Genomic DNA, 20,672 nt, shown 5'->3' on the forward strand with positions numbered 1-20,672 from the left:
ACCCTTCATTTGATCAAAGAGATCATCTATCCTTGGTAATGGGTATTGGTTTTTGATGGTGACTTTATTTAGCATTTTGTAATCTATGCATAAGCTCATGGTTCCATCCTTCCTCACAAACAACATTGGGGCACCCCATGGTGAGACACTGGGCCGGATTAATTTCTTATCTAGCATATCTTGAAGTTGAATTTGTAATTCCATTAATTCTGTAGTTGTTATCCTATATGGTGCCTGAGATGTGGGTTTTGCTCCTGGTATCAAATCTATGGTGAAATCAAATGCTCGGGAAAGGGGCAGTGCAGGAAGTTCTTTAGGGAATACGTCTTGATAATTCTTTAAATAGGGATATTTTTCCTCGAAGGATTCTTTGAACTTTTCTTTGATTTCCCCATCTCCATAAATGTAGTCATCTTCGTAAGTGGTGGTTTTAGGTTCCCTTGTGTCCTCAATCCTAATTGCAAAAATCTCACAACTCTTTCTTCCATACCTTTTAAGTTGCATTGCAGAAATCTGTTTTGATTTAATTTCATGTTTAATCCCTGTAATGCTTGTGAGTCTACCCTAATCATCCATGTAGCTTACCGTTTTAGCAAGGCAATCTACTTTGGCCTTATGTTTACTGAGCCAATTGATTCCTATAATAATGTTGTATGACCCAAGAGGTGCTACATATAAGTTTAATTCTATTGAAAAATTCGGGAAGTGAACTTGAGTTTCAAACAGGCACTACTCTACCTTAGCCCTCGATTGGTTTGAATACTCGACTGTCCATGGTTTTGCCATAAAGCTAGATCTTTTCGGAAACCTACTTAATAGTCTAGGTGATATAAAACATTCATAAGCTCCAGTATGAATTAAAATGGACATAGGATTTCCATAGATCCTACCCAAAGTTTCAATGGGGCCTATTTGCTGCTTTGCCTGCCTATTAGTGAGGGCCGCATGAATCCTCTCCTGAAAGACTTGCTGTTGTTGTGGTAGAGGTGGTCGTTGTGGCTGGTTGGTGTTGGGTTTAGTGGGGCACCTATTAGCATAATGATCTCTTTCACAATTAAAGCATCCTCCTAATAGTCCCTTCTTTTCATTATTCTTGTTATTCTTGTTCATATTGAAATTTCTTTTAACATCCTTAACTCCATTGCCCTTTAACTCTAGTTTGCTATATTTGTAGTCCTTAAATTGCTTTTTCTGGGGCCCAGAATGAGCACCCTTTGAATTCTAGGTTGTCTTTCTCTTGTTGTCTCAGATGGAATCGTCCTCCCTCATCCTGTGTTCTTTCCGAATAGCCTTCTCTAGAGCTTCTTCCATAGTTTGGGGAGCGAGAACATCAATAGCTCATCCTGTCCTATTGTTCAAACATATGATGAATTTCCTCACCTTCAAATTGGTGTCCTGCTGATATGGTGGCACGTATTTTAACGATTGAGTGAACCTCTTCCAGTACTTATGTACTGACATGTCTCCTTGTTTTAAGTTTTGGAAGTCTAAAAGTTTATGATCATAAAAGGTTTGAGGCAGCCAACGGTTCTGGAAAATGTTCACAAATTTCTCCCAAGTGATGTCAATGGTTTTTATATTTTGCTCAACTTTGGTGTTTCCCCAGTAGATTGTAGCTTCTTTGGTAAAATGATATATTCCCCAAACTGCCTTTGAGGTTTCAGAGAAATTTCTCATTTTGAAGTACTGTTCCATCTCAGTTAACCAAGCTTCTGCTTGCTCCCTAGATTTAGAACCAGAGAACTTAGGTGGTTTTATTTTCTTAATGTCCCCGAACAAATTAGCCACGATCTCCTTCTTTTGTTTTTTTGATTGCTTGGGAGAGTAGGTTTTGTTATGCTTAGAGACTTCTGTCTCCGCTCTAGGAGGTGGTGAGGTTTGAGTTTCCTCGCGGTTCTACCCTATTTGGGCCACCATTTCACTCATTCTTCTTTCCATGTTTTCTAACTTTAGTTGTGTTTCTTGCAAGATCTGAAGTAACAAATCATTAGAAGATTGGGTGTTATCACAAATTATGTTTCGATCTACATTGTTCTCATTGTTGTTCATTTTATGTTTATGGTTTTCACCTGTTATTTTACAAATTGTGTCAATTAAGTGAAGAAAAGATTTTTTTACAAAAAGAACAAGTTTTGCAAACACATGAATTTCAAATAACTTAATTTAACTTAATACTTCGTTGCTTCACTTAGAGCAACCTTATTTATTAAATTTCCTCTATTGAGGATGTTTACATCAAAATAACATTTAGTCTTGCTTGGCAGCACTAAATTTTGGCCCAGATTGGTACATATCCCACACCATCTAGGATCTATGAAATTGTAAAAGGGGATTGCTCTGCTGAGTGTTCCAGTTTTGGATCAGCTTGTTTCTATATGTTGCTTTGATAGCAGGAGTCTACTTGACTCTTTCTTTCTTCATCCGTTGAATTTCTTGGTTCAGAGTTTCATTATCTCGGGGTATGGAACAACAGGTGTAGTCATATTTTGTCATATTTTTAATGAGATAGGGAAAGATGGGGTGTCGAGTCTTCTTGCGGGGTGTTTTACGTACTTGCATCCTGTATAGTCAGTCCAGAATCTTTCAAGTTCTCAAAGAAGGTAGGGTGCCCTAGGTTCAATGTTGAACCCAACACTCTGATACCATATTTAACAAACGAATTTTCATAACCAAATTAAAACACTTATTTAACTGATTTAATAAGTAACTGATTCCATTTCACATGACAATGACTTCCATTAACTAAATTTAGCTAGGATAAAGAAACTGATTTTTGTTCTAACTGTAATTCATATTCAATTGATATAACGGAATAAATAAATGAATACATTGCTAACATTTTAACCATTGCTAACTGAAAACATGTTTAGTTGAAAATAAAGCAATGACTATTTCTATTTTAACCAATATATGCATTTAATTTATGCTACTAGAAAACTAAATTATCTATTTATTCTTCTATAGATTTAAAGGGTAAAAGGGCAAAAGAAAACATAGAGATATAATGGAGGAATTCCTTTATCATGTTGTTCAAGTCTCGACATTGGTGAGAGGAGAAGCATTGACATAGGCTTAACCTCCCAACCTTGAACCATACTTATTCGCACACATCCTAACTTAATATAACGACCCTCTCTACCTCGGGATCGGGCTTGTGATGTTCTTAAGTCCAACCATCCAAGCTACCCAGTGGTTTGAGTTTCCATCAGTTATACCTATATAACTGAAGCTTATGGACAAACAAAAAGATCTCATGATTGGCACATATGCCTATAACTACTTTGGCCAAGGATTTCAATTTGGGTTTGTAAATCCGATCTCCACCACTTGACTTGACAACAAATCTCATTATCAGGACATGCATGAGCTATTATGTGTTTTCGTTACATAGTTATCTAATTTCATTCTTGGTTCTTGCCGGTTATCTTCACCTCTTCACTATTCATGGCTTCTTTGTCGATGAATCCTAGGTGCTTGAGAGATTATATCCATTCTATTTTATTTACACCTCTTCACCTTTCATGGCTTCTTTGCCGGTGAGTTCCTTGGTGTTCGAGCATTATGATATTATTTACACCTCTGCAAATTGTTTGGAAAAATGGTGATAACATAGGCATGAATATTGATTCATGAAATTCATTAAATTTTTCCATCTTTCAAATCCATAACTGAGAACAATCTCAAGTTTACTTGATAGAAAAATCAGAAGGCAAGATATCAATCCCTATGAAGTTCTGACTAAGGGTGGAAGTTACATTTTTTATATTACACATTATACTCAGACTAGTCTTTAAATCATTCAGCAACAACAATATCAAATAATGGTAGACGTACCAAACAAAGCATTGTCTTCGTGGTATAATATTCAGAAAAGAAAAAAAGATATTTGACTAAAATCGGATTGGACTTAGCTAGAATCACATGACCTACAACAAGATGATTTCTTCCTCGCACGGCTGGAATTTAATGATCACTTGCGGTATATCCTTTGCTCTGTACTCCTTTCATTGATGGATTAAAGGGAGAAAGGAATAAATTGGAATTAGAATTTCTAAATCAATATCGTTCTGAGAATGTTATCACCTGGCTTGTTAAGATGTTGTAGCAAATGGAAGAAGAGGTAGAGGCAATGCGGAAAGAAAGGAAAGTTAAGGAGAATCCCGAAGGGAAAAAAAGGAAGTTGTTTCCAAATCGAATCAAGATGTTCTTTTTAATGGTCAGTTGTGACCTTTTGGCTACCATCGGTTATCAAGAAGATCATTTGGATAGTTAATAAATTTGAATCTAAAAATGAGAGAAACAAAGAGGGAAAAGAATTAAAAAGTTGAAGAGTTTAAATTTTATTTTATTATTATATGCTCTTATGTACGTTCATATATGTATATTGATGAGGTGACATCATTAAATTATATAATTATAATTTATTGGTGCCACTTCATTTTTATATATGTGTTCGTATCTAAGGGTTTATTATAATGATAAAATAAGGAGATTTAATATTAATTCCAAGGTATGAATTATATTTTAATTTAGATTACTTTATGTTTTTATTATGTTGTTTTTCCTAATAGCTCATGTGTGTCCATAGTGTAACTTGTGGTCAAGTCTTCGTATCCTTTCCAAGAAAGTCTTAGGTCATACCTACTGATCTTGATGACTAAACCAAACGACCATCCCATTCCGATGATCCTATTTAACAATGCTTTCCCCCCTCTTTAGTCTTCTCCTGCAATCACCCAATCAAAACATTCTCACCCACACATTAATTCAAAATATATTGATTGCTAATTCAAATCAAACGATTGTTAATCATCTAATGGCAGCTATAGAGTACTGGTTATTTCATCAATGTCTATAATAACTAACTCATTTCACATGATCATGAAAGAAATAATTTGTTATCAGTTGGTACAACGTTTATAATTAACTAACTCATTTCATATGATCAAGAAAAGAAATAATCTGTTAACAGTTGATACGACATATATAATAAAATAGCTCGTTTCACATGATCAGGAAAAATGATTCATTAAACCAACAGTCATGATCAATTTGAAAATTAGGGCAAAATTTGGGATGTAACAACTCTCCACATTATTTCAATGTCATCCACTGGCTCTTTTGGAAGAGCTCTAGGGGGAACAAATGCTTGATTTTCTTGCCTTACTAGATCTGCCAGAAAGCTTTGTTTCTTCCTAATTTCTTCTTCTTCTCCTCCATCTTCTTCATCCTTTCTTTGAGGGTTTGGGTGGAATCATCAAATTCCTCCATCACTTATGCCTTAGTGGCACACCCTATGTCAATTGTTGTGACATCATACTCCTTGAGGGTGATTTCATCCTTTGCCTTATCAACTTTTGGCACATTTACATGCAAGGGTCTCAATCCTGATTCCTCCCTAGTGACCCTGGAAACTTATTTGCCCTGCCTTTCTTTGCTGGTTTGTTGATTTTGCTAAAGAATTCCTGCAACTCTAGTGAAAGATCAATCTCTTCCTTTGGATCTTCCTGCATCCTCTCTTCCAACCATCCTAGAGCGACTGAATGTTGTTGCTCATATACCTGTATTTTCTTTTACTCTGGTATTATTTACCACGATTTTGTTAATTCAAAAAATAAAAATATGAACCAATGAAGATAACTTTGCCAATTTTTGGATGAATAATAAAAAATTATCTTCAATTCAGAGAGACCTTGAATTTGCTATAATATAAAAAAACATATATAGAAATCTATTAATCGTCAATATCCATAAAAGCTGTGAGATTTTAAGATTGAGACAATGCTTTATTTTGAATCATTTTGAGTTTTTAAAGATTGACCAAGGATTTGTGAAAATAGTTGCCAAAGAAAATCTGATCTCCTCTAAAAAACAGTATATCTGGATCAATATTTATAGTAGATAAAAATTAACAATATTTAATCAAAATTTTAAAGGTTTTAAATATTCACAAACATTTCAAAATCTTTTCTTGAACACCCTAAAAATACAATATAAAAATGCTGAAGCCCCTAAATAATGGCATTTTGGTTTGCCAGAATGCAATTGTAAGCTAATTTGTGGTTTTCTAGTTGTGAAATATGGTACAGCACAACTAAAATTTGCAGAGGCTAGCTGTGTAAGTTATTAGCATCATCATCTTCTTCCTCCATCTCTGCTCTAACCAAACTTGCTCTGATACCAATTGTAAGTTATTAAACGAGCAAATTAAATCAATCAACGAAGAAGACAAAATATAATGACTCAACTATTTATTGTGGTTTGACAAAACTTTGCCTAGGCCGACACTCAAAGCAGGGAACAATTATATAATGAAATATCTGATGCCATACAATACATGACTGCACAAGTCATTTATAGAAAGCTCATCGAATACGAAGAGACACGAGGGAGAAGGAACAGTCATGACCGTTGGGCTTCATATCCCAACAAGCTGACCATTTTCAACAATGACAAGATAAAAACTTGCATCCCAAGACTGCTTTGTTAGTGGGCATTGCAAGCTTCCCTTTGTTTAAGGCAATTACCGGAGCATGCTTCTTTAATGCTGGCCAATATTGTTGCCACCTTCGTTGAATGCCGATCGAGATGCTTGCAATGTCATTGCCAAATTATGTAGTCATTATTCTTCTAATGGTCATTCACCATGTACATAAGTCTGGTTTCACAAGAGGTTGATGGCTTCCAAAGGGGAATGTTATTGCCATAACTATAACTATATATATAACTATATATATATAAACCTTTTGGTCCTGTAGTCCTTTATTTAGATGTAGGTGGTCTATTTAAAGTCTATATTTAATCGAGTACATAAACCTTTGGTCCTGTAGTTCTTGAGCTATGTATAATCTAGTCCGGTAGTTCTTGATCTATGTATGATCTAGTCCACAACCTTTTTGATCATGTGGTTCTTGATCTATATATTATTGAGTCCATAATCTTTTGTTCCAATAGTTCATACTCAAGTCAGCTACTAACAAAGTGCTTTTGCTTTATGTCATATATGTCCACATGAATTCCTTACAATTTGGACCATATTTTCATTTGGTTGAGCTCATTAATCTTCTCTTTGTAGTACAGTCTTAGAATGTTTGCACTCTTCTTCCAAGCACTTATTATATTCTATACCTTATTATGACATTACTATACCATTATGGCTGTGCTACAGAACAAATCTTCCCATTAATCATGCAATCAAAGATATGCTCATTTTATGTTGGATATCCATCCCTTCTTCTTGATGCAATGCTTTACATACAGAATGATGATTGTGATATTGGCAATGCTTTCTATGCCTCAAGGAACTTCTTTTGAATCTGTACCTTGGATAAAATATTATACCCTTCTAAAATTGAATGTGTCCAAATATATTTCTTGTTATGCTTTCCTCTGTTATAACTTGGAACCTGTACTGTTTCTACACAGTTTGACAGTCTTCATCAAGTGAATGAAGTTTGACTCACTCCCATTTCTAGACTTCAGCTACAATTTTCATGGGATGGAGTCCCTTGCGCCATTTTTTGTCCCTTTGCACCTGAGGTCTAATGTTGTTCCAGGACAGTTCAGTGTTGTTGCTTAGTCATCTAGAATCACAAATTCCTACATAAGGCTTCCTCAGAAAAAAAATGAATTCAAGTATGTGCAACATGGCACTGTTGCCCGTGATTTTCCCAGAGTCCTGGGTATTTGGAATTTTTTTTGAGTGTTTTTTAAGACATGCAATACGACACTTTGATGCTTGGTATCCTCCTAATTCTGAAGTAATGCATCTGTAATTCAGTTTTCTGGATAAACTTTTGACTGTAAAAATTTTTTTGGAACTTGTTTGAGGAAACTCGGTACTGCACATTTTGTCTGTTGGCTTTTTTTAACCATGACTTTCCAGGCATGATTTCTTACTTAGGGTGCTGCACTTATGTCGGTTGGTTTCTTCGAGAGGAGGAAACCGAGGTAAAGGAACGTAGATAGATAAGCAAAGGAAATGGGTGGGGAGAGAGAGAGAGAGCCCAAAAAGTTAAATAAATAAACAACTTTATAATCAATCTTAATCTCCCATTAGTCGTCCCTGCAACTAGCTCATTCTCCATAAATGTGGGTATGAAATTTGCCAATAAGTACCTCTACAAATTCTCTTAACGCAAAAAAATCACTTTGGTGCATATTGGTAGATGACAAACCTTGATTATATAGGTCTTATGCTACTTAAACTATATACCAATCCATGCTGGCGGTACGATCTGTCTGGCTCTCTTTTACCCAAGAAAGTCTGAACACCATTATTTTAATAGAATATGTATGGTTTATATGGTTCAAGTTTTTCTCAATGATATGCTTACATGCTAGTTTAGTTGAATGAATTGAAGCAAGGCAGAAAAAACCACGAATGCTTATGGTTCACCTGCAATTATGATCTTAATTTTCTTATTGGATAGCTCAGATGCTTTTACCCCTTTTCCTACACTCATGGGCCTTTTATACCAGCACACTTATATGTGAAACTGTTTGACATGGCATCATCTTATTATTGTCAAACCCGTCCTATTTTCAGTTTTATAATGAAAACAACAAGCACAATGTCTTACAGGCAGAGATTATTCTGCCCTTATTTGAGAAATAATTTTAAAGCATGACATGTTATTTGTTGATGCAGGCTTTGAAAGTCAAGGCATTGCCTTAGGAGTCTATCTTTTCCAGGTGATCTTTGTATGGTTTTAGGAGATAATATTAAAGTTGATATATAGAATTTAAAACTCATGTAAATTCAGTATATTACTGAAATGTTGGAACATCATGCTGAATATCTTATTTGCAGACACACTGGCAACTTTTTACTTCCACGGGAGTTTGATGGTATCTAAAATTGATGATTTTTATAATCACTCAGATTTATTTTGCTAAACTTAAACTTTATTGATTGTACATTTTACACATCATAATCAATTATCAACTTGCACTCTATTGTCCTCATTCACAATAATCTCCTGTCTATATTTATAAGGTTGGAAATTTAACTTGGAATAACCTTTGAACTCTGCGTATTTATGATATGAAGTAGCCAGCCTTATCTCTTCTTCTTTGTTGTTTTTCTTATCACATCAATAGAATAGGCATTCTATGGTGGCGGCAGTGTATAGGAGGTCAGCACAATCCATGTAAGTAAAACAAAAAGCAGACCCAATGTATAAAGCAGATCCACTATATAAAACATTAATTAGATTTGATATATTTAAAAAAAAAGAATTTGGATTTTATTTGTTTTAATTGCCTTAACAATGGTGTTTATTGGTGCTTTTACATAAAGTTTTCTCAATATAAGTATTCTAGTTTAATTAATTTTTATATTATCTAAGCTACATTGTATTTTAAGAATTGTTAACTCAGCTATTAACTTCTCATTTCTTGCAGAAGATTATACTTCTATTATTGCCTCGCTTATCATTCTTTGCCTATTGCAATCTTCTTCCTTAGAATCTAATATTATTTCTCTATCATTTTATTGCCGTATTATTTACTTTATAAGCCTATTCATATATTATTGCCTTGTGTTGTGACTGTTCGTTTATCACATACATTAATATTCCTTTCTCATTTTTATTTCCTTCTACTTTTTTTAAATCTACAAACTTCCCTTTTCTAATTTAATTCCTTTATTAATATTTAATGCATATATATATTTTTTTACCTCACTGCTTGGATTCCATGTAATATCCTCCCCTGATTTGAACTTTGACTTGCAGAAATTTAACTTCAGGAATATTGTCAAACACTTTGTATGCAAACTCATAAAGCTGATTTCCTCAATAAATTGCTTTCCAATGAGTAGATTTACGAACAACTATGAAGTGACATTAAAATGCATAATACACATTAGAACATTTTCACAAACACTTGGCACACATTCAATAGTATATGAAAAATCTGGAAACTCTTTCAATTTGCTAATAAAGGGTGATTTTTAAATGTAGATGTGCACTTACAGCTGCCTTAAAGGCTGCAACAACTCTTCAGACTTGTATTCAACAATTATTATGCAAAATATCAAAATTTGACAGAAGAAACCTGGAATTAGTTGCCGTAGTATTTTGCAGATGTAGTCGGCCAGCCCTCCAAACTTCTAATCAGCCGAAAAACAAGTAAACTTGATACCAACACTGTTCACGCCGTACTATAGCAAAATACTGTTCATGCGGCACTATAGCAATAACTAACTTCAGATCTGCACCTCAAACCCTTGTAAATTTCTTTATGCAAACGCCACAAATGAAACCTAGTGTGTTTCCTGAAGTGAAAACACCCTTGATCCTCCTGACTGTGTCTTCCAACAGCGAAGAGAATGCTAGCAAAGAGGGATTCCGTCCTCCAAGCCTGATAATCAGATATCCAGCAACATAACATTAATCTTCATCTAAGCACACAAAAAAAAGCTCTTCCATTTCTTTTATAGTGTTCTCACAAGAGCTCAATCCTTCGTTTTCTCAATGTGGGATAAAACATAACTCCCTTTATGTACCTTATGTCTCCAATGTGTTATAAAAATAAAGGGAACTCTTTTAATTTAAATATTTCCCACAAACTATAGTCTATGCATTAATAAAGTTAAATATTTAAATTTAACTTTATAAAATGGCTTTATCAATGCATAACAAATCTTATAAATGATAAATAAGTCTTCCTATCGATTTTAAACAATTACCATCGACATACCACTGTGACTGAATGTCCGGCCATGTCTAAGATGACTTACTATAAATAGTAAGTATACCCAAAGTTGCCTCAGAACCCCTCAGAAAGACCTGCAACTGAAACTGTCTAGGCCAAATGGCCTCTAAGCCCCTTTAATGTCCTAGTTAGCCTACGAGACTGTGGGGAAATAGGCTAACGACAACATCATGCTATGAATGCTAGAAAGGGGACATTACAGTCCGCCCTTCCCAAAATTGCTTGTCCTCAAGCAATTTCAGCTCTGGATGCTGCAATATTTGCTCATTTTCCCAAGTAGCATCCTCGACAGGTAGGTTCCTCCACTTCACTAGATACTCCCTGATAGTCCTCCTACGAAGCACCCTCTCCCGGGAGTCAAGTATGGCCTCGGGAACCAAGATAAGCTTCCCTTCATCATCAAGAGGTGGCAATACTACTGAAGGCACCACATTGTGACCCAATGCCTTCTTAAGGTGTGACACATGGAACACATTATGCACTTTACTGTCTGCAGGCAACTCCAACTCATAAGCTACTTCGCCCACTCTCCTGATTACTTTGAACGGTCCATAGTAGCGTGGTTTCAATTTCTCTGCTCCACTCTTCTTGAGAGAGGACTGTCTATACAGCTGTAACATGAGGTACACCATATCTCCCACCTCAAAAGACCTCTCAACCCTGTGCTGATCAGCATATTGCTTCTGCTGATTTTGTGCCTTTTGCAAATTTTCCTTCAAGGATCGCATAATGTCCTGACACTCCTGCAAAGTATCCTTGGCCTTAGGCACCTTGCTGTCCCCAAATAACAAATCCAAAAAATTAGGAGCATCATACCCGTACAGTGCCATAAAAGGGGACATTTGAATAGACATATGGAAAGAGGTATTATAGCAGTACTCCCCTAGATGTAGCCACTTCACCCAAGCCTTCTGCTCTCCTGCAATGTAGTTTCGAAGGTACCCCTCAACCCATTTGTTCACTATCTCTGTCTGCCCATCAGTTTGGGGGTGGTAGCTGGTACTCGGAGTGAGCTCTGTTCCACATAACCTGAACAACTCCTGCCAAAAGTGGCTCATAAATCTGATGTCTCTGTCACTGACTATGCTCCGTGGTATCCCATGTAGTCTGAATACCTCTCGAAAAAATAGTTCTGCTGTTTGTGCTGCTGAATATGTAGACGAAATTGCAAAGAAATGTGCAAATTTCGTCAATCTGTCTACCACAACAAAGATACAATCCCGACCCTGTGCCTTGGGGAGGCCTGTGATAAAATCCATGGAAATGCTATCCCACTTCTTCTCTGGTATGGGTAGGGGAGGTAGTAAACCCCCCGGAAAAGAATGTTCCTGTTTGTTCTGCTGACACACAAGGCATTCCCTAACAAACTGAAGCACCTCTGATTTGAGTCCTTTCCAAGTGAAGCGCTCTCTCACCTGCCGATATGTCTTAAAGAATCCGGGATGTCCTGCCATTGGTGAATCATGAAATGCCCTCAAAATCTTTTGCTTCATAGCAGACCCGGGTACTAAATAAATCCTTTCCTTGTAGATGATCAAATCATTTACGACAGTGTATCGACTATCTTGAATAGCTCCCTCAATAATGCTAGATGCCCAACTATCCTTAGCATATTCTGCCAAGATCATCTCTCTCCAATCATCCATGACTATCCCAACAGCAAGCAAATGAGGCCTTCTAGATAAAACATCTGCAACAATATTTTTTTTCCCTTTGACATAGGCTATGTCGAAATCATAGGCCTGTAATTTACTCACCCATTTCTGTTGCCTGTCATTAAGGTCCTTCTGTCCAAGGAAATGTTTCAAGCTATTATGATCTGTTTTTACTGTGAATCGGCTTCCCACTAAGTACTGCCTGAACTTAGCTAGCGCGTGCATGATTGCTAGCATCTCTTTGTCGTAGATGCTGTAGGTTCTCTCCACACCTCGTAATTTTCTACTCTCATATGCGATGGGATGTTTGTCTTGCATGAGAACAACTCCTATGCCCTCTCTCGAGGCATCACACTGCAACTCAAAAGGCCTGGTGAAATCTGGAATGGCTAAAACAGGACATGTACTCATCAGCTCCTTAAACCTGTCAAAACAATCCTGAGCCCTCTCTGACCACTTGAAACTATCTTTCCGTGTCAAATCTGTAAGTGGTGCTGCTATCTGTGAAAATCCCTTCACAAATCTACAGTAGAACCATAGTAACGTGAATCGGAATCGTATCGGAATCGGCACGGCCGAATCGAATCGTGAATCGGGGGTGAATCGCCGGTGAATCGGCGATGAATCGGCAAATTTGAAAAAACCCTTTAAATGTAAAGATTTTAACAATTTAAGACTTATTTCATGCACCCTTTATTGAATATAACTTAAAAACACTATAACATCATCAAATAGAATCTAACATACGTAAACATGAAACATAAAATCCATCACATACGTAACTATGTTATCATTATGTACTAAAATGTAAATTGTATGCTAGCTGAAGTAAATAAAAATCAAATGATCATAATGATTCAAATCATAGAATCAGTAAGATGAAATCATGAAGATCTATAAGACATCAAATCATAAATGTATGTATAAATCTAAGATGAAGATCCATGAAAGTTTGAAACATATGTCTATCAGTGATTCAGTATCACTATCAATATCTATACAGTGTAAACAAAATATAAAAACAAGGCTCCAGCTCAAGCCTCATCATCCTCTAGCTCTGCTACAGCCTCAACCTCAGCCTCTGAGTATCCAGTTTGCCTATGAGAAAGGCGTGTAAGGTAGGTCCTAGAGGACCGCCGAGCCATGTCCCCTGCATGGGCAATGGGCTCATGAATAATGTCGCTAGGGCCTGCGTCTGTGCGTGCGCGTGTGCGTCTACCAATGCCTGAACGTGCTCTAGCTGCCTCCTCTGCCCTAGCCACAGCCTCAGCCTCTACATCCACCTGGTCAACCCACGCGCGGTCTTCCTCAGTGAAGACTGGGTCCACGGTCTCTGTGATCCACTCTGATTCTGGATCAATCTCCTCTAGAATGATCGGAGAGGAGTCAGCGCCCAAAATCTGTCTAATCCTAAGACGAAGGTTGTAATGAACAAAGACAAGATCATTCAACCTCTGCACTGTCAACCTGTTTCTCCTCTTCGAGTGGATGTGCTCGAACATGGACCAACTGCGCTCACATTCAGAAGCGCTGCTCGGTTGACTCAGAATGCGGATGGCAATTTTTTGAAGGTTTGGGGTTGTGGCCCCAAACATTTGCCACCATCTATTTGAAATAAGGAAAAAATAAAAACAATTAGTCTCATTTACAAATTACAACTCTAAAATTAATGCATTATATAATCAACTTTAAGTTTAGAATCTAGATTCATGAACATTGAATATATTATTTAATTTTTACCTGGCTGTAGTGTTGTCTGAGCATTTATGGCCATCCTGCCAGAGAAAAGTGGCCCCTCCTTATTGTTGAACTGGTCTAGCTCAACAATCGCAGTAGCGCTATTTTCATCGCTACTCAATCTCTGAATCATTGTGTATAAGCCAGTGAGAACCTCCGCATCCGCCTTGAACTCAGGACGGAAACGAAATGCCGGATTCAGATAGTAAGCTGTTGCGTGGATGGGTCGATGGAGCTGATTCTGCCATCTCCTATCGATGATGTCCCAAATAGGGACATACCTCTCCTGCACTCCTGCATATTGGGCTCTGATGGTCTCCTTGGCCCTATCCATGCCCTCATAAATGTAGCCCATAGAGGGCTTCTCCCCATCAACAGTTCGTAGCAAAGCTACAAGGGGCTCAGTGACCTACATATAAAGTAAAACAAAAAATTTGAGTCAAAACTTAAATATAAAATAATATTACTTAAAGTAAAAGCAAAATACTAAATGTTAAATTGCAATAAATTTACCTTAAGGATTTCTCTAGCGGGTTTCCAAAAACCATCCTCATCAAATATGCAATCCGCCACATCTAACCCTACAGTGGTCGTAGCATAAGAAGAGCAAATCCACTCCTGCCCAACAAACATGCTCCTCAATCCATCCCTTGATGTCAACAAGGACTGCAAGGTGATGAAATTCGAGGCAAACCTCGTGATACCTGGGCGAGCTAACTCCTTGCCTTTTGTGTACTTCCTCATTGTGCTAAGGACAAATGCATGATTATAAATGAATTTGCATATATTTTTTGCCCTTTCCACACATGACTTGACAAACTCAAGTTTGCCAATTTCCTCCAACATGAGGTCAATGCAGTGTGCCGCACAAGGGGACCAAAATATGGTGGGGTGCCTCTCCATCAAAAGTTTACCTACAACAATTTTAAGTCAATTAGAAACTCAAATTTCAAAATTCAAATAAATTTATTTTCAAAACTTGCAAAGTTAAAAGTTTACCTGCTGCAACATAATTTGCTGCATTATCCGTCACCACCTGGATCACATTTTGTTTTCCCACCTCTGCTATAACTTCCTCAATAGCCTCACATAAATATGTGGCATTTTTCACATGTGCGGAAGCATCAATGGATTTTATGAACATGGTATATCCTACAAGTAACAAAACAACGAATTATAATATTAAATGGATCATTAACGAATTAGCATTCAACAAATCAAAATTTACAATGTATGTAGGAAAGTAGAATGATCAATCACCTCCACAGGATACAAGAAAATTGAGGAGTGTTCTATTCCTCCTATCGGTCCAACCATCAGTCATGATGGTGCAACCCTTTGCAATCTATTCCTTTCGGTTCTCCTCGAGGTCAACCCTCATGTCCTCTACCATCTCATCCAGGAGGTATCCGCTCAACTCAGCCTCAGTTGGGGCTTTAAACTCCGGACCACAAATAGCAACCGCATCTATCATATTCTGCCAATAAGGAGCCCTGTCACAAATAAAAGTTTAGATGTCAAAGACTCAAATTATAAAACAAGTAGATATAATTAAAGTTTTACTTTTACTTTTAATTTTAGCTTTAAAGAAAACAAAGAAAAAAGAATCAATTACCTGGCTGCAATAAATGGAATGTTGCAAAAGTTCCAAAATTTGCATATCTCCTTTCTAGCAGCATCGTGAATCTCCTTGTTCAAACCCATGCCCTCAAGCGTGGGTTGGGAACCAAGAGCAGTGCGGGGCACAAAGTAACTATCCATTCTATTTTTCCGCACTCTAGGCTGCAATAGGTTGGTGTGGGACTCCGTCTCAGTATGTGACCGACTAGCACTAGCACTAGCACGAGCAGAAGAACTAGGATAAAAAGGAGGCCTAGAAGAACCCTCTCCAACACAACCTACGGATGCGGAAGCTGATGCAGATGCAGATGTGGATGCGGCTGCGGATGCGGGAACATGGGAGCCAATACCTCTTAACCCTTCAACTTGCATTTTCCTATTTGCTTTTTCTTTTTCAAATTTTTCTAATGCCATTAAGCAATTGCGTTTTGCCTCAGGAGTTTGGTGAGTGCAAACTGTAACATCATGTCCGGGTATAGCAGCAATGTGGAATTTCAATCTATAAATACCCCCGGAAGTTATTTTTTCTTTACAAAACATGCATTTTGTTTGATATTTGGTTCTTCCAGGAAACTCTTCATTATATTTCCAACATTCATCTTTTTTACCCATTGGAATTTGCGAAAAATGAGAGCAAAGGCTGCTGCAATAAATTTTTTTATGTAAAATATCAAAGTTTGAAGCTAATAAAAATTAGAAAACAACAAACCCTAGCTTGCAACTTAGTAAAAATAAAGAGCATTCAAGATTTACACTAAAATTCTTGAAAACTATAGAAATTTAACAAAAAACGCATAATACACTAAAAATTTAACAAAAAATGCATAATACACTAACATGCAAGAAAAAAAATAAGCACTTACCTCTTGCAAATGAGTTGAGGAGTGTTGATATTGGCTCCTTAATGCTCCCAAAGCAATTGATGGGCTCCCCAAATGGCCTGCTGATCTCTTTGGTGCTCCTCCTTCTTGCCGGTTGGAAACCTATGGCTTTTCTTTTCTCTTCTTCTCTCTCACTTTTCCTCTCTTCTACTCATGCTTCACAAATAGAAGGCCCTTTAGGGTTATAACAAAGAGAATAGGTCAAAAACAAAGTGAAAAAAACAAGTGATTTTTTTTAAAATTTCAACTTCCCTTTTTACATGCCGCGGGCGATTCACAGCCGATTTTTTAAGGCAATTTTGGCGATTTTTACATGAATCGCCTGAATCAGCGATTCAGGCGATTCATGGCCCAGAAATCGGCGATACCAATTCACGATTCAAAAAAAATCGCCCAGGATGAATCGGGTCGCGGAATCGCCGATTCAGGCGATTTTTGGGCGATTCTCGTTACTATGGGTAGAACCCACAAAGCCCGAGAAATCCCTTGAGTTGTGAAGTGTTCCTCGGTGGTGGCCAATCCAGAATGGCCCTGATCTTGTCTGGGTCAACCCGAACACTTCCTACACTAATAATATGCCCTAGATAGAGCAACTCTGTCATCCCAAACTCACATTTACTCATCTTGGCATAAAATGACTCCCTCTCTAGAATACTGAGCATTGTATCAATATGCTTCAAATGTTCCTCCCAAGTACGGCTGTATATCAATATATCATCAAAAAATATCAACACAAACTTCCTCAACTGATTTCTGAACACTCTATTCATACAGGACTGGAAAGTGGCAGGGGCATTTGTCAACCCAAAGGGCATGACTAAGAACTCAAAATGTCCATAGTGGCATCTAAAAGTTGTCTTCTCCACATCCACCTCTCTAACCTGTATCTGATGGTAGCCGGATCTCAAATCAATCTTGGAGAAGTAGCATGCACCATGCAATTCATCAATAAGCTCATCGATGCGCGGGATAGGGTATCGGTTCTTGATTGTCTTCTTGTTTAGCTCCCTATAATCAATGCACATCCTCATTGTACCATCCTTCTTCTTCATCAATACTACTGACGAAGCGAAAGGACTTTTGCTTGGCCGTATGTGCCCCATGTCAATCAACTCCTTAATTGCCTTTTCTATTTCATCCTTATATCTCTTCGAATGGCGGTAAGGTGTGATGATAACGGGCTTAGCCCCTTCCTCTAATTCAATAACATGCTCGATTCCCCTATCCGGGGGTCTCCCTGGAGGTATCTCACCAAACACCTTAGTATGTTTGGTTATTATTTTTTGTACATCAGGTGGATACTCTAGTTTATGCTGCTCTGTCATCTCAGGCATTACTCTAAACTCTGCTGCCCACTGTACCTGATCATGTCTAAAGAAACTCTGCATCCGCTTGAGTGACACCACTCGAAGTCTCCCATCTGACAAACCTCTGAGCACTATCTTCTTACCATTTGCCTCAAACCTCATTTCCATTTTCTCAAGGTTAAATGTAAACTCTACCAGAGACTTCATCCAGTTCATCCCAAGCACCATAACATGATCACCAATGTTGACCACAAAGAAATCTCCTGTCATGTCATAATCTCCCAAACGAAGCTGCAAGTTGGAGATTTTCTTGGTACATTCAATTTTGAAGCCATCGGCAACCATCACCTTAAATCCCCTATGCTCCTCTGTATGTAGCCCTCTGCGTGTCACAAACTTCTCATCAATGAAGTTATGTGTCGCCCTTGTATCAATGAGTGCCACAACTCTCTGTCCATCCAAGGTTCCCCTAACTCTGAAAGTGACGGCCTCCTGTATACTTGACAACTGAGCTATCGTGCTATCACCGCGTGCTTCCTCTTGTGAAGAACTATCATCATCTCCATCTGATTCGGATGACTGCTTTGAATCTCCATCTACTGACTCTTCGGCTGAAAAGTACTCCATCTTCTTAGCTTTTGCTTTCAATGGACACTGATGTGATAAATCCCAAGGCTCCCTGCAATGAAAACAAAGCTTCTTCTTCCCGAGATCATTAAGTGTCTCATTGTCCAACCTCTTACTTTCCTCCTTAGTTGGCTGAACCTCTTTATGAAAAGGTTTCCTGTCCTTATCTTTCCTTGAAGGGAAACTCTTTGCCTGGAATTTATTTTTTGAAGATGAAGAGGAATCCATGTCACGAGCTTTCTTAATGGCTTCCTGCAAAGTGGGAGGGTTGAGAGCTTTAATCCACCCTCTCAACGGATCAGCTAACCCATCCATAAATAGAACTAGTATCCTCCGTTCAGATACATTTGTTACTAACACTACAAGTTTCTGAAACTCTGAAATGTATGTTTCCAATGATCCCCACTGTTTAAGCTAAGCTAACTCCTTGAAATGGAGTTCTGGATCCTTCCTATCAAAACGTTCAATCAGCCTCTCTGTAAACTCCACATATGAGGTAATGTGTGCATGTCCCATAGTGACCATACCATGATGCCACCACTCGTGTGCTAACCCATCGAGATGAATTGCTGCATACTTAATAGCTTCTTCCTCGGGCATAGGGTTCAATTGAAAGTATGTGTCAAGCTTTTGAACCCAAGCTCTTGCTGTAGACTTTCCTGAGCCATCATAATATGGTAACTCAAGTCTCCCTACTTTCTTCCGTAGCTCATAGCTCTGGTTCCTGTCATGTCCACGTGGCATATGTTTCATCCACACATCCATATACTCCCTAAGGTAATTGCAGCAGTAAAATCTGGCCCTCCGGCTTCCCAATCTCTCCTCAACTGGTCCTGTATATCAGTAATCTGGGGCTCTGGTACGAGCTGCTCTGGAGCTCTAGGAGGAAATGTAGGAATCATGGGCCTTGAACTCACTGTCCTAGCTCGCTGGGGTGCATGACCGAAATTGTTCCCAACTTGTTCATCTCCATTATGTGTCCCATCCTGATCATTTCCATTCTGATTGTTACCATTCTGATTATTTCCTCCACCCATGTTAGCATTCAACCCCATTTGACGAGCCATCATCTGCATCATAAGATCCAATCTCTGATTCTGTTCCTGTGCCCTTTGTTCTGCTACTCGCTGACCCTGTACCAAGGTCTCTAATAACTGTAAGAATCTTTCCTCTCCAGGCTTTGGACCGGCATTCCCGCCTCCACCTAATCTTGTATTCCTGTCATCTCGGTCACCCATATTGTTGTCTTGATCAAAGAATACCTCCGCTGTGTTTGTATGACTGGATTCTATACCCCCCTGTACGGATGAACTAGACTGTTTGCTTTGCAGGTTTGAACTCCTACTTTGTCTTGCTCTGGTATTGCGGAAGTTATAAGGCCCCTGTCGCATGCTCAAACATAAATGCTCTGATTTTAGTGTTTTGACATTTCATTAAACACTTTCCCCTCTATCCGCCAGTTCCAAATTTCCTATAAGACCTCCACAGGATGGCAGGACTTATAGCTTTGATACCACTGTAATATCCTCCCCTGATTTGAACTTTGACTTGCAGAAATTTAACTTAAGGAATATTGTCAAACACTTTGTATGCAAACTCATAAAGCTGATTTCCTCAATAAATTGCTTTCCAATGAGTAGATTTACGAACAATTATGAAGTGACATTAAAATGCATAATACACATCATAACATTTTCACAAACACTTGGCACACATTCAATAGTATATGAAAAATCTGGAAACTCTTTCAATCTGCTAATAAAGGGTGATTTTTAAATGTAGATGTGCACTTACAGCTGCCTTAACGGCTGCAACAACTCTTCAGACTTGTATTCAACAATTATTATGCAAAATATCAAAATTTGACAGAAGAAACCTGGAATTAGTTGCCGTAGTATTTTGCAGATGTAGTCAGCCAGCCCTCCAAACTTCTAATTAGCCGAAAAAACAAGTAAACTTGATACCAACACTGTTCACGCCGTACTGTAGCAAAATGCTGTTCATGCCGACTGTAGCAAAATACTGTTCATGCGGCACTATAGCAATAACTAACTTCAGATCTGCACCTCAAACCCTTGTAAATTTCTTTATGCAAACGCCCCAAATGAAACCCAGTGTGTTTCCTG

The 20,672-nt window shown here is 37.9% G+C and overlaps 2 protein-coding genes across 4 annotated transcripts in view; one reads left to right on the forward strand and one right to left on the reverse strand.

The window, feature by feature from the left end:
* The window catches only part of LOC149569773 (uncharacterized), a 71,014-nt gene that overhangs the window by 19,996 nt on the left and 30,346 nt on the right, over positions 1 to 20,672 (forward strand). The window contains exons 4-5 of one of the 3 annotated variants that reach the window (XM_089822496.1): positions 8,651 to 8,694; positions 9,103 to 9,152. In XM_089822496.1, coding sequence (XP_089678622.1) covers positions 8,651 to 8,694; positions 9,103 to 9,152 — 94 coding nt within the window. The remainder of the gene's footprint in view (positions 1 to 8,650; positions 8,695 to 9,102; positions 9,153 to 20,672) is intronic. The other 2 variants (XM_089822497.1, XM_089822495.1) reach the window with 2 other exon arrangements.
* Positions 14,089 to 15,448, reverse strand: LOC149569774 (uncharacterized). Its single transcript, XM_089822493.1, has 4 exons — positions 15,372 to 15,448; positions 15,111 to 15,263; positions 14,625 to 15,025; positions 14,089 to 14,520 (listed from the first exon to the last, which is right to left on the reverse strand). The coding sequence occupies exons 1-4, from the start codon at positions 15,433 to 15,435 to the stop codon at positions 14,104 to 14,106; spliced, it is 1,035 nt and encodes a 344-aa protein (XP_089678619.1). The 5' UTR covers positions 15,436 to 15,448; the 3' UTR covers positions 14,089 to 14,103.

This window comes from Cupressus sempervirens, chromosome 3, assembly GCF_028749045.1.
Source record: "Cupressus sempervirens isolate cs-2001-9-10 chromosome 3, ASM2874904v1, whole genome shotgun sequence".
Taxonomy (NCBI): Eukaryota; Viridiplantae; Streptophyta; class Pinopsida; order Cupressales; family Cupressaceae; genus Cupressus; species Cupressus sempervirens.

Bases quoted from the DNA above. Each gene is read 5' to 3' on its own strand.
- LOC149569774 (XM_089822493.1), bottom strand. From the start codon at position 15,435: ATGACTGATGGTTGGACCGATAGGAGGAATAGAACACTCCTCAATTTT. The intron at 15,264-15,371 runs GTGATTGATCAT...TGTTACTTGTAG, and splicing joins TTTTCTTGTATCCTGTGGAG to GATATACCATGTTCATAAAA. The intron at 15,026-15,110 runs GTAAACTTTTAA...AAATTGTTGTAG, and splicing joins AGCAAATTATGTTGCAGCAG to GTAAACTTTTGATGGAGAGG.